Here is a 24,745-nt window from a genome sequence, read left to right as displayed (position 1 = left end):
CCCGGGGTTCCTGTGGGATCGGGGTGCCCCTTGGGCTATGGATGTCAGACATTGGAAGCAGAGGTCAGAGGCTGGATGGTGAATGCAACGCCCAAGAGTATGGGCTTTGGGGTCAGGTGGACCAGGTTGGCTCCCGTGGGTGTGGTCCTCAGCCTGACTTTGTTAAGGCACTTTAGCTTTCTGTGTCCAAGCCTTCTTCTTTGTTAAATGGATCTGACTGAACGTATCTCCCTCATAAGGTTGTTGGGAAAACTCTTAGCACACAGTGTCTGTGACAGTGGTGGCAGGGATGGTTATCGTTTGATTCTCTGAAATAGGCACCTTTGCTCTTGCAGAGCAAGAGCCAAGGTAAGTTAATCTGGTCAGAGCCCTTCCAGAGTATACTTGTAGATAACACTGGTAGAAGCACTCTAGTAAATGAAAGGGGATGCCCCCTACACGCTCGACCCCACCAGTCTGTTGAGTTAATGGAAAGAGAACCTTGGGAAAAGTAGTTCTTGGCCCATGGTAGATTGGGGGTTACTAGCTCAGGTTAGGGATGTGTGTGTGTTACCCGGTATCTGGGTCCTGGTGGGCCATATGAGTCATAAAAGTGGCTGGAATCATGTTCAGGAGTAACAGAGGGATTAACTAAAATAACCTTTAGAAGGGCGATCATTTTGGAATAGCAGATTTGTATTGGAGTGAATTTGAGGTAGAAGGGTGTGGATCCAATAAAGGGATTTAATGGAACCTTGTACGTGTGAAGTACAGAAATGCTTACCGTATGGACAAGATTTGGGATTCATCCAGCCACAGAACAAACCAATGCAGGGAGGTCCTCTGAGAAGGAACTTGCAGAGCAGTCAGTGCTGAGCAAGGCCAAGCTCGTTGCTGTTGGTTCTTAATTTATAACCAGTACCTTTGAAACTTCGGCTTTTAAATTTAGTCCTGGACTAAATGTCCAGGCATTAAATGTGGAGGGAAAAACTTCTATGGATCTTTATTCCTCTAAGGGAGGAAGTACAGGATTGAAAAAGAAGACAAAAGAGCAATAAAGAATGTCAGCACTCTCAGTGCATCGACTCCCCATTCCTACATGTTTCTGTGAGGAACTTATTTAAGTCCAGAGTCCAGGTTCTGCCAGGAAGGAACCTGAAAACCTTAGAATGTAGCCACTTATTATAAATTCAGACTGTGTTAGTAATTGAGGAATCCCCAGCTGAAGATTTACTCCCAGATCTCCCATGATTTACCTGGAATTTTATGCAGATTTTTCTTTTTTGCCAAGAGAAATGGCTACATCTGAAATTGGGGATGAGCTGTATAAATTGTTTACAGAATGGTTTTGAAAGTAAGTCCACCTGACTGCCATTGGGTGACAAGCCCTGTGAAATCACAACTTTGGAGACAATTTTCAAAGTAGTTTGGACAAATACTAGATTGCCCACCAAGCAGATATATTTTCTTGGGTTCAGAATCCGTATAGACAAACCAGTAGGGGTCCTGGTACACCAGCAATATTCAGAAAATGTAACGCAAACCAGACCTACTCTTTTACACTTGGAGATGATCTTTTCCCTAAGCCCATGCTTGACACTCTTACTTTTGGTCTCCTTTTCCAAATCTCCTGCTTCATCTTTTTTAGATGTAGGATTTTTATCTTATTGTTTATTTTCTTTTAGACACTTAATGGAAAGTAGATACACAGTTTGTCCTCTGGCCCCAGTTCTTTCTTCTTTGTGACAACTTTGTCTTTCTGATAAAGGGAAAACCCTTATGTGGAAACAGTGTATCCTATCCAGGCATTCTGTCAGCTTTCCTGCAGCTCTTTTATCTCTTTAAGTCCCATTACTTGAAGCTTGGGGGTGGACTTAGCTTTTCCGTTAAGATCCTCTGCTTCTCAGCCCGACAAGCCTCTATTTAGACCGTTTACAGGAGATGGCACAAGACGGTTTTAGTCTTTTTTTTTTTTTAAGATTTTATTTATTTGAGATAGAAAGAATGAGAGAGAGCATGAGAGGGAGGAGGGTCAGAGGGAGAAGCAGACTCCCTGCTGAGCAGGGAGCCCGATGCGGGACTCGATCCTGGGACTCCAGGATCATGACCTGAGCTGAAGGCAGTCGCTTAACCAACTGAGCCACCCAGGCGCCCCAAGACGGTTTTAGTCTTAAGGAACTTTTGGGGAAGGGCTGAATTGGGATGGAGGTTACAGTGTGTAACTTATGATTATGGCTGTGCTGTGCTTTGCAGCCCAGGCCGAAACTCCACACTCAGCTCTTAAAATGGAAATTGCACGCCGTTTGGCATAAAAGTCGGCTTGAATCTTACAGTGCGAGGTAGAACTCCAGTTTGGCACTGGGTGTGCTCAGTTTTACTTCTCCCCTAAAAGGCAAATTCATTCTTTACCTTAAGAAAAACTTTAACGTTTTTTAGTTTAGTTTTTTTTTTTTTCTTTTTAAATAAAATTACTGTTTGGCTTTATGGGTTTAAGGAGATGCCAGCATTTTTAGTAAGATGGCAGTATGGTGTACTTTTATGCTAAGATACTGAAAATGTCAGAATTTAGGTTTGGGGACTAGTAATTGTCTGAGATCCAGAAAGGAGCTATAAAGCCTTTGGGAAATTCAATGAGATAGGCCTGTCTGCACTAAAGTTAGTGCATTTTAATGCTGGAACAGCCCCATCATTGCAGACTTTTATTTTCTTAAGCTGCCAAATGATTGAAATTGGGAGAGGAGCCACCAAGGAATGTTAGTGCAGCGACAGCTGATAGCATGCAAGAAACAGATTTTAAAACGCAGGCAAAACAAAACTCAAAAAGCGTAGCTGATCAGAGACTGAGCAGGGCTAGCTTCTTCCATAGGCCTGAGCAGACACTGTAGCTGTGAAGTTCATAGTAGTGATCCTGGTTCATAAAAATACTGTTACACTTCAGATTCATCCCTTTGTTCAACAAATGCATACATGGCTCCTCTGGGTCCAGACTGTCAGGGACACAGCGGTGAAGATGCTTGTTCTCATGGCGCTTGTGTTCTAGTGGGAGGCAAGACACTGAAAGAATTATGGAGAAAATAAAACAGGGTAGGGAAAGGGTGGGGTGGTGTCTAGAGAACTTGGTATTTGGGCGGCAGTCTGATGGTGAGGAATTGGTTGCATGAATATCGTTGATGAGCGAGGGGCAGAGGGAGGAGCTGGTAAGTTACAGACAGCAACCAACTTGGAAGGGAATAAACTAAGGCCAATAAGAGAAAGTGGACGAGGCCCGATAATGTCTGGTCTCATGGAATTTTATCCTAGATGAATAAGAAAGCCTTTGGAGGGCTTAGATAGGAAAGGGAGGTGATGGCATTATGTCCTAAAAGTTAATTCTACCCATTGTGTGGAGACTGGATTGTAGGGAAGCAAGGAAATTTTAGGAGGTGGTCTGGCTGGAGGTGGGGGTGGCACGGGGTGGCACAGGGTGGCTGTGGTAACAGTCACCATGGAGAGTCATGGAGAATTCCAGGGGATCTGCTGGAGTGGAGGTCAGGATGTGCTGATGGAACGCTGGTGAGTGGTGAGGCAAAGAAAAAGCAACAGTGCCTTCTAAGGTCTTGTCCTGAAAGACAAGTGTGAGTGGGGAAGGAGGTGAGTCAGCAGGTCTGGTTTTGCACAGGAAAAGTTTGAAGAAGGCTTTTAGACACACAAGTGGATGTATCCTTAGCTTTATAAATGTAATGAATTTACGAAGAGATTGAGAAAAGATTAACATTTGAGGTGGTTCCAGTGCTGGAGCTCTGAAGCTGTCTGAAGCTAAAATTGCCTGAGGGTTCTGGGTAGCTGGGGTTCTGCAAATACATAGAGAAATTTGTTTTGACTCATCTATAGAGTATTTGTATTCTCGGTAATTTCACTTCAAAATGGTACCTTGATTCCTCCAGAGGGATTTATTATACCAGTTAGTAACAGATCATCAGAACCCCTGTGTTTTTGGTACTAGCTACAGTTCATATTATTTCTGTATTTTTTTCTTTGTTCTTAGTTTGATAGACAGGAATTCATGTAGTTCAGTTTTTACTTTTCTGATTTTAGGGTTACCCCCCCTCCCCTGCCCCAAGCTCAGAAAGTTAATGCCCTGGAGAGATTTTTAAAAGCAACATTTTTTTTTTTTCTCTAATTCTAGAAGGGGTAGAAATCATCTCAATCTCATTTTTTCCCCCAAACAGCACATTGTCTCAGCAGCATCTGTTGAATAAGCTCCCATTTCCCTACCAATATGAAATGCCATCTTCATCATACTCAGAATTCCTGGGTATGTTTTTGGACTTCTCATTCTGCTCCACTGATCTTCCTCTCTGTTCTTATGCCAGGACCACCCACTGAAATTATTGGAAGTTGAATAATTTTTTAATATCCGGTAGACAAGTTCCTCTTTGTTCCTCTTCTGCTTCAAACATTTCTTGGCTACACTTACCTGTTCTTGCTGGGAGAGTTTTGATACCATTCGGGTTTTCTTTTTAATTAATGGTTTGATAAAAAAGAAAAAAAACATGCATACTTTGCTTTTTAGTCCTTTCTTATGCCCAGAACTCTAAGCTAATCCAACACCTTTCATTTGTCTTGGTTCTTACCTCCCCTGGGCTGAAGATGGGGAACCGTTTTGTTCTTTCTTTACTTTCTCAGAGGAAAGCGGTGGATGGTTTCCCTTCTTTGCCCTGGGAGTGATAAAGGGCACCATTAAAGATTAGCATCAGTCTATAGGGAACTGTGGGAAGAAAGTTTGAGAAACACTAGCTGTAGATATAGGAATCTCATTGCAAGGTGTTGTAGTAGTTAATGGCCTTTTCCGAATGCTTTCGGTGAAGGCACACTGTTTTTTTTACCAACCTTAATGAGCAGATCTCAGAGTTCCTTTTCTTATTCTTGAACTCAGTAAACCATGCTTATCTTGAAAACAGTTTAGAGCAGTACTTTCTCAGATAGAATTCAGTTTGGCAAAAATTTACTGACTGCCTTCTATAATCTGAATAATCGACCTGTAAATGAACTTTTGGAGCACAACCCAGTTCACGTTGTGAATTACCTAAGATGACTGGAGGACTATGTGGTCCTGAACGTGAGTTTAGTTTTCTGTGTCATGGTTCCAGATCTTGATGCCCTCAAATAGTTAGAATATTCCAAGGATAGCTGTGGTTGTAAGCAGGAGTTTATACATGGTTGTGTTTTCATCACATGGCTGTGTTTTCATCACATGGCTAGTTTCACTTCCCTTGTCCATTCATTAAGCTGCTCTGTATTGAAAACGGATTAATAATTCTATCCTGGCAGGGTTTGTCTTCTAGGGAGGGAAAGAAATGGTAATACTGATGATGAGGGCCTACAGGGTGCCTGGACCAACTGCTGTGGGGACACAGAACAAAGAGGCCCCGCACAGTTTACGAAGGGGATCAGGAAAGGCCTCACCCACACTCCTGCCCCCTCTCCCTCACTTAGTCTTGAAGGATGAATAGGAGTTTTCGAGGCAGAGACAGCAGATTCCTGGAAACATGGAATAGCAGGAAGTAGTGAAGGAACAAGGGGATTGTGCATTTTGAGGCTGGGATCTGAAATTTACCATTTCCTCTAGAATTTTTCAAAGGGATTTAAATATGTGCTCAAAGATGTATGTATGAAGTGGAAATTTCAAGTATCTTTGGTGTCCTGCATTAGGAACTGTGGACCATAATTGATTTCACTGATTTATCCATACTGTGATCTGCTTCTCTAGTCATAAAAAATGATGTGGCTGAAATATGTTTACTGAAATGAAGAGAGATTCACAATATAGTTAAGTTAAGCAAGAGTAGGTTATAAAATTGTATTCCGGGTATGAAACTACTCTTGTTTAAAATCAAACAAAATAAACTTATGTGTTTGTGTAGCATAGAAAAGAAACTATGAAAATATACACACAGTGATGCTGAATTATTTTCCGTATTCTTCTTGGCCCTTTTCTATACTTTCGAGTTTTTCTGCAGTGAACAATTATTTTGTAGTAAAGCTAAAGAACTAGGTTTAAAAAAAAAAAAAGGAGGAGGAGAGGACAGCTCTTGGAAGGAAATGGGAGTGCAGTTTTGAGTGTGTTAAATTGTAGGTAGGGACCCGCAACACTGCTGGTGCCCTGAGGCTTGGGTACGAGGTCATTCTTGTTTCAGTAAGTAACAGTTAATCCTGTCCTGATAAAGTGTTATTTTTCCTTAGTTCCGTAACTTCACAATTCCAGGTAGTACTTGGGAGAATCAGGTGACAGCATTTTTAATGTGAGGGCCCTGGCTTCCACACATGAATGTAAATATTCAGTGTCTCCATCTGTTGTGCATGGGGATGGAATTGGGGGGAACAAGACATTTAGGTATGATTTAAAAGTAGTGAAGCTGTGCATCTACTCACCTTAATTCAGTGTCCTTTCTAAAACCTGCATAGCTATGGTATTCGTTCTGTAACCAAGAACGAATGGTTTGTGGATGATTAAAAAGAAGAAGGCGTAGGGGCACCTGGGTGGCTCAGTGAGTTAAGTGTCTGCCTTTGGCTCAGGTCATGATCCCAGGGTCCTGGGATGGAGCCCTGCCTGTGTGGAGCCTGCTTCTCCCTCTCCCTTTGCCTCTTCCCTGCTCATGGACCACCGCCCCCCAAAATAAATAAAATCTTAAAAAAAAAAAAGGTGTATTCTGTTCTGATTTGATGTCAACCCTAGGTTTGCAAACCCAAAACCTGAGGATTATTGAAAATATAGTTGTTAATGGCATTAAAACAGTTGCTTTGTAAGTTGAGCCTAGGTGTGAAGGCTGCTTTCTTGTTGGGATTTTTTTCTGTGTGTTTCTAACCTACTGCTGGAAAGTGATTGGGCAGAATTTACAGTAGCGAAGGGACCCAAAGGGAATGAGGGTTTCAGGAGTTACCTTTGGAGTAGAGTCTTCTGACCTTCAATTAAATCCAGCTTAGACTCTGAAGACGTGTCCTCAACAGACAGGTTTCCGCAAGGAAGAGACACAGTGGAAGTGGCTGAAGTGGGTGTAAAGCTGCTCTCCTCTTCTGGGATGACTATTTTCTCAGCCTTCTCAATGGAGGAGGGACTGCAAAGGAAATGTGGGTGATAACCTGGAAATAAGTGTGCGGGATGAAAAAGCCAGCGGAGGCTTTAGAATCAGATCCCGTTTGCGTTCTGGCTTCAACATTTATGAGCTTTGTGATCTTGGGAAATTATTTACTTAGGCTTGTGCCTCAGTCTCATCTGTAAAATGTGGGTAACAATACCTCACACCCTGCATAGAACTGTCATAGGCTGAGTTTCTTATGCCCTCAGTGCAGTACCCCGCACCAGGTAACTGCTCGGTTGGAGGGTGGCTATGGGCTGCTCTTAAGCGGGTGGATACCAGGAAGTGCCTTGGTACGGAAAGACTGACACGCAAAAGGGGTCGGCCAGAGTAGGTTCAGGGTGGTTTTATTGTTTGCGTTAAACAACAGTTTTTGTTGCTGCTGTTTTGTGTGTGTGTGTGTGTGTGTGTGTGTGTGTGTGTGTGTGTGTTTTGCTTAGAATTAAATTAGAAACGAATTTTGTTCGTGTATGATTTAGTTGCATATTTACACTTTTAAGTGTACAGGAGCAAAATAGAAACTATATAAGGTTGCTCTCCAACTTCGGAAATGTATCATGAGACCAGAATTTGCCTTCTATTATTAACACTCCAAATTTTAATTTTTAGGTTTCAAAGAGGGCGTTTTTGTGGTCTGTACTGTTGAGTATTTCCACTGTTTGCTGTGAATCTGGGCTCAAAGGGCAGGTTGCTGGTAGCCCTTAATACCTTGGAACTGCCTCTTGGGCTAGTGCCCAGGCCATTGTTGAGGTGGGAAGCTGTAATCCACCCGCCAGCGGCTTTATTGAGGGGAAGGAAGTCTTAATGCTTGCTTTCACCTTAAGTCCACTTTTTAGGATTAATGGTAAAGAGTATAATTTGATTTTTCTTCAAAAAATTTTTCCGCACCATTTGTGATTTCTGTTCTATTTCCCACCTACTTCCAAAAAGAATTGAGATTGTTCACATCATAAGGTTACACAGTAAGACAGTTAAAGACTTTAAAAGAGGAAACCATGTATCCGGAAACCACATAAGGGGAAGGGAAACCAGCTAAGTATGCTCGTTCCTCATACCAACACAGGACAGAGATAATGAAGTGAATAATGCTTACAGCATCCTGCCAGAGGGCATTCCTTCGGCTCCAGGAGAAGCCTTGAGTCATCACTTGGTAGTCTGGGAAGACCTCTTGAGTTTTCCCAAGGCCTGAGCAAGTTCAAGTGCATGGCTGCTCTGCCTGGCACCAAAGAACTGTCCTCCATGTACTTTTTTGAGAGGATGATGAGCTCAGACCGCTGCTCCATCACATTTGTGCTTCCTGTAAGGATGCTCACTGCATGTGCCCTGTGTTCCCCATCATGGACCCTGGGGGAGAAGTTTCTGTCAGGTCTTAGTATCTGGAATAGTCCTTTCCCTTAACCCTGAGCAGTGGGACATAGTCCTGCGACATCTCTTGGTTGCCTGCTGGTTGGGGCCCACCATTAGCAGACAGAGAGACCACGTGACGGCTATTGGTCTCACCGTGTGGGCGCCCTCCTTCAGGGTGGCATCTGTTCAGAGGACTCCAGTTGGTTCCGTGTTTCTTTCCCATGGGCATAGAGCTGAGCAGGCAGCCCCTACCAGGATTTCGTCCTCCATGGGACCCGTACTGGGACCCCGCTCTGATTTCTCTACTTTTGTTTTTCTTTGGCCTTATTTTCTTGCTCATGTTTTTGTGCTGTATGCCTTTTGGTTAAGTTATCTTAAATCTTTCTGTTACACGGAAGAATATAAATACATACCTTTAATTCCTATTATCTATCAGTTCTACAAGGGGAAAAAATGATATTTTCCCTTCCATGACTCCAAATTCTGAGATGATTTGATCATATGAGTCCTTTTGAACTGTCTGACAATATATTTAATTGTGATTTTGGGGAAATCACAGAAGATCTCCCCTTTTTTACTTGTAAAAATCACTGTAGCTATTAAAATTCAGAAAATGTGAAAATACTCAATCTTACTCCTTTTTTTTTTTTTTTAGTTTTTGTCCATTGGATAGAAAAAAATGTTTATTACAAAAGTAGAATTTTCTGATGTCAGATCTTTTCTTTGGGTGCTTTTTAGCGTAAAGTTTTTCTACAGATTAAAAAAAATTTTTTTCCAGCTTTAAATATACCTATCTGTTGCAGAAAATTTAGAAAATGTAGAAAATAGGAAGAAAATTAAATGTCTTCTGATCCTCCGTCCAAAAATAACCATAGTAAACACTTTGGGGTAAAGTTGTAAAATATTTTATTTTTGTATGTGTACTTTTGTTCCCTTAATAGCACACATCACAGGGATGTACTCTTGCTTGCTTGTTAAACTTAGCCATGTATTATGAACGTGTACTTAGGACAGGAGTCATGCTGTAGATGCAGTTTTGTACAGAAACGTATTTTACGTAGTTTTTCTTAAAATGATAACTGAACAGAAAGGGAGACTATGTGGAGTCCTGAGTCAGCAAAGGCATTCCTTAGCGAAGCTAATATTGTCCAGCTGCATCTGTGATTTAACTCGGTGTAGGGATAGCGTTTAGAGGCCTGGAGGAAAAGATGATAGCTTGCTTGGCTCTCTCAAATTTCAGTTGTCTTATCTGTGCTTTAGCAAGAGTTGGTTATCAGTGCATTGAAAATTGGGCTTGCTGGCAAGGGCCTCTGCAAATGTCCTGTGGTTTCAATTAAGGGAGAACTCTTTGCTCCCGGTAACAAACTTGTCAATGGCAAAGTTGACATTTGCTTATGAAAATAAGGGACTCGACCTGTTTCTGTCACGGAAGGAGGGCCAGCTTGCTTCTTCAGCAGTGTCGCCTTTACTTCTTTCCCATTATTAAGCCACTCCCCCAGGCCCCCCAGGATGGTGAATCACGATTTCTGTTCCAGAACACTCTAACTTTTCCGGGAGCTCTTGAAGCCAAAGGTACCCTACCTGAAACGATCATAATTTCTTAAGATTGGAGGATTTACAGAAACTTCATTTTGAGAGATTTCCCTCAAACCACCAGTCATTTAGAACAGAAAAGGGCAGCTTGAGGTTTTTCCCTGGGTTACCTAAAAAGGAAAAGATAATAACTGGGTGGAGTTACCATAAAACTGCAGAAAGGCTTTTAAGGATGGTTTGAGGTTAGATTGTCTGTTTTTAAAATTAATTGGTTTCTCTTCTTGGACAAATTACATGATTTCAAGTCACAGTTTAGGCATTAATCGCCTCCGCGATGGCGGTTCTGTTAGCACTTGCTTTGCATGTTCTGTCTGCTGGGCCGAGGAGGGGCCCAGACGAAAATGCATGTCGACGCTCAGTCTAATAGGAAGGATTCTGGTGTTTAGAAGTGAGAACAGTTTTAAAAGTTAAAGTCTCACTGGACTTCTTCTGCCCTAACGCTGTCTAAGATGGACAGTAAAACAGAATTCTCAGAGATCGCTTGAGGGCCAGGTTTTTAGCCAGACTTGGGAGGGGTGGCCTTCTCCATGATGCCTCCACGCCGGTGTGTGAGCCTGTGACCGACCGCTGCAGGTTCAGCCCACACTCCCCTGCGCCCTTCATTTTCTCTTGCACTGTCTGTCTGCATTTGCACGCTCCTGTCTTCCTTAATAAGTCACACTCACATAAAGCTTCCTGCATGCCGGGTCGACGTCTGAGCAGTTTAGATAGAAGAACCCACCTGCCCTCACAGCAACCCTGTGAGCAGGTAGCGTTATTATCCCCAGCTTACGGACAGGGAAAGGGAGGCACACAGTGGCTTGTCCCAAAGTGGAGCCAGGACTCTCACCCCAAAAACCTGATTCCAGAACCCATGCTCTTAACCATCACCCTGTGTGTTGTCTCTTGAGTAGGTTGTTCCTTTAAAGGCAGACATTGTCTTACCCAGCCCATGTCTCAGATAATGTCATGGTGCTTTAGTATCTTAATGGCTTCTGGGGTTGGCTACTTCTGTATTTACTGTTTCGAACTTGGTCTGTTCTATTGATCGCATTTTAGTTCAGAAGCAATTGAGTAGAAGCTAAAGTTAGGCTGATGTTATTCGCTATTCATGTATAATCAATTATGAGATAATGCAGACTATTTATAACTTAGATTTCAGGAGTACTGTGAATGGTAGTATATTTTAACTCCATCATGCCTGTGAATTTTACCTTTTAATAATTGTTTTCTGGTTGTGGTTTGATTAAGTCGGGTTCTTTCTGCGTGTAGGAATGGTAGGAAATGGTAATGTGTCTTATGGAAAGTGATAAGAAGCTCACTTGGAAATGTCTCAGAGACAAAATGATTTCTGCGCATTTGTGTGTGTACGCATACATGACACTTTAAGTCACTTTTTTCATGCGAGTGAGCAGGATGTATTGACTTCTTGTATGTGCCAACTACTGAAATTAATTACTTTTTCAAAGAATTGTTGTGACTGCCAAACAAAAATCATTTCTACTGAAGGAAGGAGTCAGAGGCTCCTTGACCTGGTTGGGGGTCCTCTTGGTACATCTTCATTGTCACCAACTTCCTGGGGTTGGGAAGCCCTCACCCCTCTAGATTACCACGTGAGAAGGGGGTCTTTAGGTTATTACACATTCTGTGTAGATTGTAGTTCATTCTCATTTTTAAAGAGACTTGTCTCTTTATGGAAAGGGTTGGTTTCTCTTTAAATTGCCCCATTCCTGCCACGTTTACTTTTCATCCTTTTCTTTCAGGAGCTTATCCTTGGTGAAAATGAAGTAGAGTACGTGGTATAGCATCTGGAGTCCCATCAGGTTCCATACATGCCGAATTCTTTGTTAGAGAGTTTTGTAAATGGCGTAAGACTCCATAGGTCCATTTTAAATCCGTAGGCATTAAGGGAAAAACATTACTGCTCCTGGCTTACATCATTCTAAGATGTACATTTTCCCCCCAAATTTAACATCGCTGAAATCAGGAAGCATTTTACAGTTGCTGGCATTATGTGATTATGATTGGCACTTTTTTCCTTTGTTATTGGTACAAAAAACAGTGGTGTATCTTATAGTCATCCTACCTTTAATGAAAAACGATATGGATGTAGTCCTCAGATTTTTCGAGAAGCATGTTTGGCAGAAAGTTCATTGAATTCTTCCTCTGCTCGAATGAGAGAAGTTTGAAGTCATTTTGTATTCTTTACATTTGGGCTAGGAATTGAATTAAAAGCCAGTAATTGCTTTTTAAGTGCCTCATTGTAGATCATTTATAAAATTACAAAAATAATACTGTGCTTTAGAAATTTAGTTTTGCAGATGAAAAAGTTCTAGAGACAGGGTGGTGATGTTGAAGAACAATGTGAGTGTGCTTAATGCCACTGAACATTATGCTTAAAAAATGGTAAAATGGTAAATTTCAAATTATGTATATTTTATCACAGTTAAATTTTTTTCTAAGAAAAAGTAATATTGTACTTATAAAAATTTTCCTGAATTTAGAGAGAACACAGAATAAAGAAAGTTCTCTTTATGCCCTTCCCCGCCCTTCCCATTTCCCTACTTCTGTACCCCTTCACCAGAAGTTTGGTGTGTATCTTTTTCAACTGTTTCTCTCCCTAAGACTTTCCATTTAAGAGATGTGTGGTTTTCATTGACCCGTCAAGTTCACTTTTCACCACAATACATGTAATTGTAACAGATAAGTAAAATAAAAACATACTGGGGAGAATATCACCTGGGAAGAGTCCTTTTTTGATCTTATTAGGGCTAAATTGACTGCTTCATTTATATTCTGGGATGTTTTTCCTAGAAGTAGTCTGCGTAAGTGCATTTTGGAGCTGGACTACTTCTAGTATAAAGAAAGCGTAGGGACAGATGTAACATGATGGCCTTAAATCAGTTGTTCAGCAGCAGGTTCCTGACTTTCTTCTCCCGCCGTTGGGGGAGCAGTTACCCTTGATGACTGTCGTGTCTGCTGCTGCAGCAGTTCCCTCCTGGTGGCCTCAGCCGGCTCCTCACCCCTGAGGACTGCGGAAAGCACGGCTGCTGCCCCATTCCTTCCTAGCTTGTACTGTGTGAGGGCCCCAGCTCTAGGGGGTCTGCTCCCCTCGTGGCAACCCACCCTGTCCCCAGATACCGCTTTCTGGGCCCGTTTCTCATCCCTGACGTTCACCCCTGTCTCGGGGAAGCATTCTCTGTGCTGTGTGTCTAGTTGGTTCTTTCTGTATGCTCTCTAAGTAAGGCTGTGCGCCTTTCTTTCAGGGTGCTTGTTTTAGTTCATACTGCTAAGTACACTGGTGTGTGACTGCCTTGATAAACGTCTCTCTCTCCTGATGACAGCTCCATGAGTTGGCGTCTGTGTTTTGCTCACTCTGCATCCCCCCTGGCCTTGCACATACTTGGTACTTGATGTGCGTTCAAAGAAGCTTTGTTGAATGAAGAATTTGATTTTTTAAAAATTTAATTTTATTTAAATTCAATTTAATTAACATATAGTGTATTCTTAGTTTCAGAGGTAGAGTGCAGTGATTCATCAGTTGCATAGAACACCCAGTGCTTGTTGCATCACGTGCCCTCCTTAATGCCTGTCACCCAGTTACCCCTCCCCCTGCTCTCCTCCAGCAACCCTCAGTCTGTTTCCTGTAGTTAAGAGTCTCTTATGGTTTGTCTCCCTCTCGGACTTCGTCTTATTTTATTATGCTGAGCAAAAAAAGTCAATTAGGGAGAGACAGTTATCATATGATTTCACTCATATGTGGAATTTAAGAAACAAAACCAGAGGATCATAGGGGAAGAGAGGAAAAAATAAAAGAATTTGATTTTTAATTGTCTTGCAGAGTGGAGGAGTTTGTGGGTAGGGACTTGATAAGTATCAGAAAATTAACCTGGAGATCTAGACCTTGGTGCCCTGCCAATTTGGTTTTCAGCCATGGCTAAAACTTAGTTATCCTGGAAATATTTTAACACTTCATCATTATTTTTTGTTGGGGTTCTTTTGAAAGTGAATTTGGGCTTTGCAATACCCCGTAGCCTGGGCTTCTGTTAAGGGGAAGCAAGCAGATCAAGTAGCTTTTTATCATTCCTTTTGAACACACAGTGATTCAGCATGAGTAGATATGTGAATTTCTGGAAATGAGAAGCTTGAAATAAACTGTTCTCTCACTGATACTTATTTTAATTCCAGAACATGGTCCAAGACAATTCCTGGGAAAGTCGAATTCTTCTCTAGTGAGGGTTCAGACACATCGATACCAATCCCGATAGTGCCTCTGCGGGGCGTGGACGACTCCTACCCACCCCAGAAGAAGTCTTTCATGATGCTCAAGTACATGCATGACCACTACTTGGACAAGTATGAATGGTTTATGAGAGCAGATGATGACGTGTATATCAAAGGAGACCGTCTGGAGAATTTTCTGAGGAGTTTGAATAGCAGTGAGCCCCTCTTTCTCGGGCAGACAGGACTGGGCACCACGGAAGAAATGGGGAAACTGGCCCTGGAACCTGGTGAGAACTTCTGCATGGGGGGGCCCGGTGTGATCATGAGCCGGGAGGTTCTCCGGAGAATGGTACCACACATTGGAAAGTGTCTCCGGGAAATGTACACTACTCACGAGGACGTGGAGGTGGGAAGATGTGTCCGGAGGTTTGCAGGGGTGCAGTGTGTCTGGTCTTACGAGGTAAGAACAGAAAAAAAAAAAAAAATCTGTTAATCACATTATTAGTTCCAAACCAGTCATAGGAAATGATTGAATAGCAGTGAGCTCAAGCCTTCTTTAAGGCTTGAAGTTGATATGAAGGTATTGTACATTTTTACCTGAGTTTTTTTAAATTTGAATTCCCTCTTCGTATCTTTCATCCTTCATTTTTAGGACATACCTTCGATACTTTTGTCCTGATACCTTAGTTAATAAATAATGGCATTTGGAGTCCAAAGAAACGATATGGTTCACTGTAGGTAACAGTGGTATTTTCATGATTGTCCAGAAAATTCATCTAAACTGACTTATGCTGATTCTGCAGGTGTGATTGCAAGTGTGTCAGCTTTCCCTGTCCCTGTTCTCCCGAAGGCCTGACTTTTCTCATCTGGTCACGATGACCCACACAGTTTTGAAGCTCAGCATGTTTAGAATTCATAAAATGAGTAATGATTAAAAAAAAAAAAAAAAAGCCAATTGCATTTGACTTTGCATTTATTTTAAACCTTGACTTTTTAGACAGTTATTTGTAACCTGTAAGTTTGCAACATGATTGTTCTTTTCAGAATAGTTGGTGGGCAGTCTCTGAGTTATCTTGACACCAAGTGCAATTTTTTGTAGGAAGTCTACTTGGAGATGTTTTCTCTTTAAATGTTCTCGAGAACATGAGTTAGCTTTTGACTTTTCTCTGTTTTTATTGGCAGATGTGAACCTCTTGCCTGCAGTTACAAGATCTGATGTTAGTCAGAGTGGAAAAAATTATTTAGGTTGTGTTGTGTTTAGACTGATAAACTACCGATAGTTGTGAGGAACAGAGGGAGTTTGCAGACCCTTGCCTAAGAAAAAGAAACACACTTTCTGTTGTAAACTGTTAGCTTTTGTTATGAGTTAATTTTCTAAAGCGCCTGAATCAAGGAGTATTCTTGCCAGTACTTGCCTTCCCCCCCAGACTTGCTTTTAAAGGTTTCCTAATAACTGTTTCTTTCGTTTGAACTCTCAGAGAAGTGGACATTTTCAAGAATACGGGAAGTAGTTTTCATGTTCATTTCTAATTTTATAAAAGATACATTTTAAATCTCAAATGTGATTTGAGTGAAACCTCTGATCTCTATGGGTCTCCCCCCCACACCCCCCGCCCCACCTCCCGTGCACGGAGGATTGGTCACTGGATGGGGGGGGGGCGGAATCTCTGTTGTCATGGATTTTTGCAGCGAGGAAAGCTCTTTGGGGATGTCATGCAGTTTCAAGCAGAATACAAAAGGCAGTGTTTCTGCATTTTCCCCATTCTTAATTTAGTAGTTAAAACCTTAACATGTTTCATTATGGTTAAAACATGCAGTGCCTTGTGTATTTTGGAATGTTTTACGATATCCCTGATCTCTGCGAAGCTAGCCCTCCTGCTGGAATTGTAGAGGATAGGCCTACCTTTGAGAGAGAATTTAAAAAAAAAAAAAGTCTTCGCGTTGTAGTGCCGTTACATCTTACATTACATACTGCTAGATAGACAACAGCAGAGCCGATATCTTGTTTATCAAGAACTCTGACCTAGCGTTAGGGCCCAGATGTTGTCAAAGTATTGTCCTGGGGCTGCCAGGGTTGGGAGATAGTTTCAGGGCTGTTTTCACCGTGTTATCTTGTAATAACCGAAATTCTCTCAGGCCCGAAGTTGGGATGCTGGAAATCATCCTTTCTGGACACTGGGAGCCACCTCTTTGTCTAGAGGCACCTGGCAAAGGGATCTGGTGGAGGAGGGAGCTCCCTCCCTGGGTGGTTCCCATCCCTGCCTAGGATCTCCCGAGAAGTGTGGAGGAGCGTGGGCAGTGTGGGGGCGGTCGGCTTTGGGTGGTGTCCCTGCTGCTTTTCTTGCGTTTAAGTGACTGATGATGACGGAGCTTTTCCTAGGTACTGCCCTTTTGGGAGCTCCTTTTGTGGGAGATTATCTTTTCCCAGAATGTGGCTTGGCTTTTCACTTTAAATGTGGTATTCACATGCAAATTGTGAATTTTAAGCGTAGCCTCGTCTCTTTCTTATCCTGTATGGTTTGTGTTTTCTGTGTCTTGTGTAAGAAATTCTTCTCTTCCTTGGGTGACAGGAATTGTCTTCTAGATATTTTTCTGCAGATTTAAAATTTTGTCTTTTGTGTGCAGTTCTTCCTCTTTCTTATTTTTAAGAATCACATCTATGGGCACATGTACCATTTTATTAGACCTTTGATTTCTTTTTGCTTTTTTGGTAGGGTTTTAAGCGCTCTTAACCTAAGTCGTTATTAGGATTTATCATTGCGTTCACCACTCAGGCGAGATTAATCCCTTACGTGGATGAGAACTTTTATTAAACTTCCTGTAAATCTAGTTTCTCCATTAAGGCTCACATTATGAGAAATGATTGAGGTGTGGAGTCTTGTGTTAAAGACAATTATGTTAAGTTTTGAGTCTCAGAAGGTGCTTATTTAAGCTCTTACAAATCTAGCCGGAAGGTGTACATTTTTTTTTTCTTTTTGCAAGTTTGAATAATGCCTTGGGATTACACTTAGATAATTAAAATGGCTCGGGAGAAACAACCATCATAATCAAAATCCAGATTCATTTCTAAGCTTGTTTTGATTATTATTGGTGGTTATTTATTAATATATGGCTTTAAAAAACTTTATTTGGAAATAATTTTAATTTCACAGAAAAACAAAATAGCCCAAAGCACATCCATACACCTTATACTCAAATTAACCTGTTAACATTTTACACCACTTGCATTATCATTTGCCTCTGTTCCTGAGTGTCTCCCCCCATCCCCGCATACAGGGACATAGAGCTGTCCCTCATTTAAGAGTAACTTAAACATTGTGGCTCTTTACTTTAACTAACATCAATGTATTTTGACTAAGAATGGAGAAATTCTCTCATATAACCACAGTACAGCTTAAGTTCAACATGGAAACTTTATATTCTGATTTTATCTGTTGACGCGGTACAGTCCCGCCTCACAGGACCCAGCCCAGGGTCAGGGATTGCATTTGATCGTCATGCCTCTAAAGCCTCCTTCAGTCCGGACCGTTTGCACAAGGCTCTTTCTTCGCTTTTTGTGATGAAGGCATTTTTGATAATTGGCTTTAAATACTTCATTTTCATAATAAAAAAATGTGGTTATCATATAGTAAACCATAAGGTGGTTTTTAGTAATGAGCGCTCCTCAATGCTTACTGAAACCTCCCAGCCCAGAGCGAGAATGTGGGCCTTGAGGCCGTTAATACTGTAGGGAAAGTGGAGCAGGCAAACCTGGTTCCCCCTGGTCTCATGGGCCCAGCCTTATAACTCAAGTTACATGGGATTTTTTTGAGAAACAGTATTATTATTATTCTTATTTTTCAAAATTTTATTTATTTGAAGGGGAGAGTGAGTGAGAGAGAGCAGGAGCGGAGGGAGGAGCACAGGGAGAGGGAGAGGCAGACTCCTTCCAGAAGCCGACTCCCTCCCCGCTGAGCAGGGAGCCGCTGAGCAGGGAGCTGGGTTGCTGCTAGATCCTAGAATTCCAGGACCATGACCTGAGCCGAAGGCAGACGCTTAACGACTGAGCCACCCAGGCGCCCCTTGAGAAACATTATTGAAAAATTTGAAACAATTTATTTAGGCACATAAATGAAATACTATACAACTCTTTTAATAAGGGACTAAAAAGACAACTGACCTAAGGAATCTTTTCATTTTATTTTTGACTTTTTATTGAAGTATATCATACCTATGGAAAAGTGCACAGATCATCAATAAGTGTAGAGCTCAGTGGATTTTCACAAACAGAACGTGGCTGGCTAACCAGCAACCAGATCTTGACTTTTCTTATTTTGATTCAACATTTGACTAGTAATGAAGGTATTTCGAGTAGAAAATAATCATTACTAATGAAAGTGGGAGGTAGGCATAAGTAGATTTGGCAACTTTAAAAAGATTTATTTCATGCCAACACATGGCTTAAAATTCAGAAGTGGAAAGAGTTTATCAGGACAAATTTTCCCATCTCTATCTACCAGGTTCCCTTCCGAATTAGCCACCGTGGTGCATCCTTACAAGTGTACCATACGCAGATATAAGCAACAAAGTCTATATATCCCCCCCAACTCCTTTTATGTGAATGGTAGCATGTGTTATGTACTATCCATATCTTGCTGGTTTTCACTCACAAGCCTTGGAAGATTTTCCAGTTGGTATATAAGAAGCTTCATCTTTTTTTATGGACATTCAGGCTCTTTCCAGTTCTTTTCAGCGGTGTTTCTAATCAGTCCCTTAACCCAGTGTTTCCCTGCCTTTTTCACATCATGATACACACATTGAGATATGTGGGGACCCCCAAAGGGCTCCTGCTACCCCACCCTCTACCCACTGCAGCCCCCCCACCCCCGGACCCGAAGGGATTTTATCTTGGCACAGCTAGAAGTTGTTTGGGAAACACCAGTATACTGAGACGCACCAGCGTGACGCTCGGAGTTAACCAATATTTGTTAAGCAAGCATTAGTGAGCCCAGCATTGCTCTCTGAACGGGTTGGAAACTACGAAAGAATAAAACACAAATGGCCTTTTTTTTTTTCCCTCAAGGGCTGTCGTCTAATTGAGGAGACAAAAACATGTTTATGAAATAGTTGAGAAGAATGTAAAAGTGTAAAACCCTGTGATAGTGATCTTAAAGATAAAATAGTACAGAGAAGGGGTAAGATTAGTGATGTTCTTTTTAAAGAAGGCATATCTTTAAGGGAAATTGGGAGTTTAGAGCAAAATATGTAAAAAGAGAAGGTTTTCCTTGTTAGTCTGACTGGCTTACAAAGGGATGTTGAACATCTTTGTATCAGAAGCCTGGGAGTTTTTTTCTTTAATAATGGAAGAGGTAATGTTTCAACTGCTGGTTGTCATGGAGCTGGTTTGTATCTAGTGGTGCCTTCCTCACACCTTTAGGCTGCTTGTTAACCACTTGGCTGAGAACCAGGCAGGCCCCTAAATGGCTAGAATAAGATGCTCCAAATACTGATCACTGATGCTGCCTGTTTCTTCAAGGCAGAGTCCCCGTGGTTTTATAGGGAGCCTTTTGTTCTGGTTTGATGGTTCAATCTCCAAGCTCTTAATAGATAAGGGCAAATTATCATCCAAAAAGGGCGCTACTATATAAAGACTATGTCAGCAGTGAGTGGGAAGGACAGAAGAAGAAGTGAAAAATAAGATAAAATGAGACTGTGAACACCACAGCAGTCTAAGACCCACCATTGTGTTATTGATTTTTAATTTCATTCCATATGGTTGGAGAACATACTTTGTATTATTTCAGTTCTTTTAAATTTATTGAGACTTTTTTATGACCTAACATATGGTTACCCTGCATATGCACTTGAGAAGAATGTGTTCTGCTATTGAGTGTTCTTTGGATATCTCTTTGGTCTAGTTGATTTGTATGTTGATTGTTTTCTTTTTCCCTGTTCATCTGTCCATTTGTTCTACCCATTATTGAAAGTGGGATATTGAAGTCTCTGATACTGTTGGATTGTCATTGTCTCCCTTTCAGTTGTGTTGGTTTTTGCTTCATGTATTTTGGGGCTCTGTTGTTAGGTGCATATGTGCTTATAACTGTTATATCTGCAATTATGGATGGATGAACCCTTTTATCATTATAAAATTCGTTCTTTGTCTTTAGTGACAATTTTTGTCTGGAAGTCTATTTTGTCTGAGAGTATAACCATTCCAGCACTCTTGTAGTTACTATTGCATGCTATATCTTTTTCCATACTTTTGCTTTCAGCCTGTTTGTGTCTTTGGTTTTTTTTTTTTTTTTTTTTTAAGATTTTATTTTAGAGAGAGAGGTGTGTGTGCACGGAGAGGGGGGCAGAGGGAGAGGGAGAAAGAGAATCCCGAGCAGACTCTGCATGAGCACGGAGCCCAACGTAGAGCTCTATCTCACAACCCTGAGATCATGACCTGAGCCAAAATCCAAGAGTCGGATGCTTAACTGACTGAGCCACCCAGGCGCCCCAGTGTTTGTGTCTTTGTTTTTAAGATTTAATTTTTTGAGAGAGACAGAGAGAATGAATGAGTAAGCGGAGGAGCAGAGGGAGAAACAGACTCCCCACTGAGCAGGGAGCCAGACATGGGGCTCAATCCCAGGACCATGGGATCACGACCTGAGCCGAAGGCAGATGCCTAACTGACTGAGCCACCCAGGCACCCCTGTTGGTGTTTTTGAATCTAAAGTGTGTCTCTTGTAGATAGTATGTAGTTGGATCAGTTTTGAATTGGGGTTTTTAATCCATTTACATTTAATGTCATTACTGATAGGGTAGGATTTGTGTCTTTCATTTTGCTACTTGTTTCCTAGGTCATGTCTGTTTTGTTTCTCTGTTCCTGCAATGCTACCTTCTTTTGTGTTAAGTGGTTTTTATACATTTTCACTCTCTTGTCATTTCTTTTACTTTTTTTGAATTATTTTTTAAAAAGCTACCCTAAGTGTTACAGTTAACATCTTAACTGATAACAAGATAGTTTGGATTAATACCAGCTTAATAACTATAGTATACAAAATCTTTGCTTTGATAAAGCTCCATTTTCTTTTTACTCCTTCCTATTATTGTCACACAAATTATATCTTTATACATGATAGGACCATCAACACTGATTTGTAATTACTGCTTTGTGCAGTTGTCTTTTAAATCAGATTAGAGAAAAAAGTGTTACAAACAATATATTTATACTGTCTTTTATATTTACCTATGTAGTTACTTACTGGGCTCTTTATTTACATGTATTTGAGTTAACATCTTGTGTCCTTTCCTTTCAGTCTGAAAGGCTTCCTTTAATATTTCTCATAGGACAGGTTTGCTTGTGACGGATTCGCTCAGCTTTTGTGTATCTAGGAATGTGCTAATTTCTCCTTCACTTTCGAAAGATGGTTTTGTTGGTAGAGAATTCTTGGTTGACAGTCTTTTTCTTTCAGCACTTTGGATGGAAGCTTTCTGGTATCCATGGTTTCTGGTGAGAAATCAGTTGTTAATCTCACTGAGGATCCCTCATATATGATGAGTCTCTTCTCTTGCTGCTTTTGAGATTCTGGCATTCAGTAATTTGATTATGACGTGTCTAGGTGTGGCTCTCTGAGTTTATTGTACTTGGAGTTCGTTGAGCTTCTTGGGTGTGTGGATTGTTTTTCATCAAATTTGGTAAGTTTTCAGCTGTTATTTCTTCAAATATTTTTGCTTTTTTTTCTTTCTTGCTCTTTTTTTTTTTTTTAAGATTTTATTTATTTATCAGAGAGAGAGAGAGAGACAGAGGCAGGTAGAGGGAGAAGCAGGCTCCTCGCTGAGCAAGGAGCCCGATGTGGGACTCGATCCCAGGACCCTGGGATCATGACCCGAGCCGAAGGCAGAGGCTTAACCGACTGAGCCACCCAGGCGTCCCTCTTTCTTGCTCTTCTCCTTCTGCGACTGCCATATGCATATGCTTAGGTTCTGTTTATTTTTCATTTCTTTATTCTTTTTTCTTTCTGTTTCTCAGACTGGATAATCTCAATTGGCCCGTCTTCAAGTATACTTTCTTCTACCTATTCAAATTTGTTGTGAATTTTTTGTTCTAATTATCATGACTTTCAACTCCAGAATTTCTACTTAGCTCTTTTTTATAATTTCTACCTTTTTATTGGTTACTTTTCCCCCTCTTTGCCTGTCTCATAATTTTTTGTTGGAAACAGGACATTTAAAGTAAGATAGAAACTCTGGAAAATCAGATTCTGCCCCCTCCCCAGGGTTTGATGATGTTGCTGTTGTTTGTTGAGTGACTTTTTGGAAATTTTGTACAGATACAGTATATCTGTATTTTTGTGTGTGTATAGCTACTAAAATCTGCTTGGTTTGCTTAGTGGTCAGCTACTGATTGGACATAGATGTCCTTAGATGCCTGGAACTAAGAAGTGTCCCGGTCTTTGTTTAGGGGCTCTGTGTATTCGTTGGTTCTTGCCTTCAACACTCACCATGCAGTTTTCAGCTCTTCCTTATTAGCCTCATTTCCTGCTTATGTAGAACCTCAAGGTCAACCAGAGATGAGAGCTTAGGGCCTTCTCTGGTCTTCCCTGGGCATGTGCACAGTCCCATGCATGTTCATAGCCTTCTAGGTTCGCATGAATATATTAAAGCTTTTCAAAGCCCCGTGGACATGTCATACCTCAACTTTTCTTTCTAAGCTTTTTGGTTAGCCTATGTTTTGCCCATACTGTTAGCTGCCTCCTCAGGCAGCATGATATTCAACAATTGCCTGTGACTGTTTTTAACAAATATTTCCTCCCTCCCTCGCGAAGAGCCTTTTTGCAATAGGAGGGCTCTGAGTCAGGTCAAATAAAGACAGCCTTACAAGTAGGGTCTTCTAGGAAACCACTACGCAGGTCAGATAATGACAGTTCTCCAGTCCTGCTCTGTCCCCTCCCAGTGGCTGCCAGGCTGCTGGTTTTCACCATGATTGTGGACTGTTGGTTTTCAAGGTTACCACATTGCTGGGGAATAGGGAGTAGGAACGGGCAAGTTAAAATGCCACAAGATACACTATTCCTACTAAAATTTCACTGTTTTTCTTGCATAAATACTTCCTGGGTTACTCTGAGCCTTTGGCTAATATCCAGAGTCCCGAAAAGGTTGCCTGAAGCTGTTTTTGCCCATGTTCTCTTTGCTTTTATGGAGGAGAGAATTTTTGGGTGTCTGTACTCCACCATTTTCATTGATGTCACCTAAGACCATCAGTAATGGAGCCTTAGCTTCACAGCTTAAATTTTGCCTTTTCCAATTATAGAAATCACTCTGAATATCCTCTTATCCTCTGCTTAAGAAGTCAGGGAATTGTGCTCTGAAAATTAGAAAAACTTTCTGCCAATCAGTTAGAATATTCATGCATATTTATTTTTCAAATTTTGAACATCCACTATGGTCAAGACACTTCTAATTGGGGACAGAGCAGTGCAGAAAGTAGAGACCCCGGTCTCTCCTGTTCTTTTGGGGCTGGGCTGGTGTGCAAAGAGACAGATAGTAAAGAGTAACATGTAAGATGTTTAAGACATAGGAAGGGGGCTGTTGGAGTGGGGTGAGCAAGGGGTGAGAGGTGTTAAGATGAGGCCAGATGGCAGAAATATTGAGGGAAGCAGGGGACTGAGTGGTGAGGACATGCTCTAGGGCATAGTAGGCCTGGGCTTGAATCTCCACAATTCATTTGTCATTCTTCACCAGCCGTGTGATCCTGGGCATCAAGTTGCCTCACTTCTCTGGACCTTTATCTCCTTAAAAAAAAATGGCATGAGAAATTGCCTACCTTGTAGGATTGTTTCAAGGGTAAATTGAGATGCTGTGTATTATCCTAAGTAGTGCTTGGCACAGAGCGAGGGCTTATGAAATACTTTAAGTATCTGAAAAACTAAGCTGTTCAGAACTCATTCCCTGAGGACTTTGCATAGGTTTTGACCTGTATAAACAAGTACTTGAATATGACTTGTAGGAACACTGTGGTGTTGGACTGCTTGGTTTTTGCTTTTAAAATTTAGAGAAGACTATTCTGACAGAACCAATCAAAGTTGACCTAAAATGGAGAAGTTAGTTGCTTTGGACCTGTAGTTACTGGCAAAACAAAACCTTTCGTAAGTACGTAAACATCTCTGAAGTGGTTTCACTATTTGGGATATGAGTCTTGGGCTTGTGAGGGAGGAGGTGTGGACCTAAAGGCAAAAGGCTTTGTCTTCATCATGTTCAAGTTCGGTAGGAATGTGTTAAAGATGTTCTAGGCTTTACATGTTAATCACCTTTCTTGTTATAAGGTCGCCACTAGACATATTTAATTTAGGTTGAGTTGACAGGAAAGGGCTCCTTAGCCACATTATCAGGAGGTGGGATCAGTATATCATTTTCTTTATCTTAAGCTAATAGCTGAATAGTATTTTCTGTATAGTTGAAAAGATTGAGATCACACATGTCATTGACTCATTTCCTATAATAAACTGACAGTCTACCTTTTAAATCACGTTAGTATTCAAAGT

The 24,745-nt window shown here is 41.3% G+C and overlaps 1 protein-coding gene across 4 annotated transcripts in view; it reads left to right on the top strand.

Moving 5' to 3' along the window:
* The window catches only part of CHSY1 (chondroitin sulfate synthase 1), a 75,957-nt gene that overhangs the window by 6,443 nt on the left and 44,769 nt on the right, over window positions 1-24,745 (top strand). For all 4 annotated transcript variants that reach the window (XM_078078964.1, XM_078078966.1, XM_078078965.1 and 1 more), the window contains one exon: window positions 14,202-14,697. In XM_078078964.1, the coding sequence (XP_077935090.1) occupies window positions 14,332-14,697 (366 nt within the window). In that variant the 5' untranslated portion in view covers window positions 14,202-14,331. The remainder of the gene's footprint in view (window positions 1-14,201; window positions 14,698-24,745) is intronic.

The sequence above is a fragment of the Halichoerus grypus genome, chromosome 8 (genome assembly GCF_964656455.1).
Source record: "Halichoerus grypus chromosome 8, mHalGry1.hap1.1, whole genome shotgun sequence".
NCBI classification, from domain to species: Eukaryota; Metazoa; Chordata; class Mammalia; order Carnivora; family Phocidae; genus Halichoerus; species Halichoerus grypus.
This window is presented reverse-complemented; position numbering and strand designations above follow the sequence as displayed.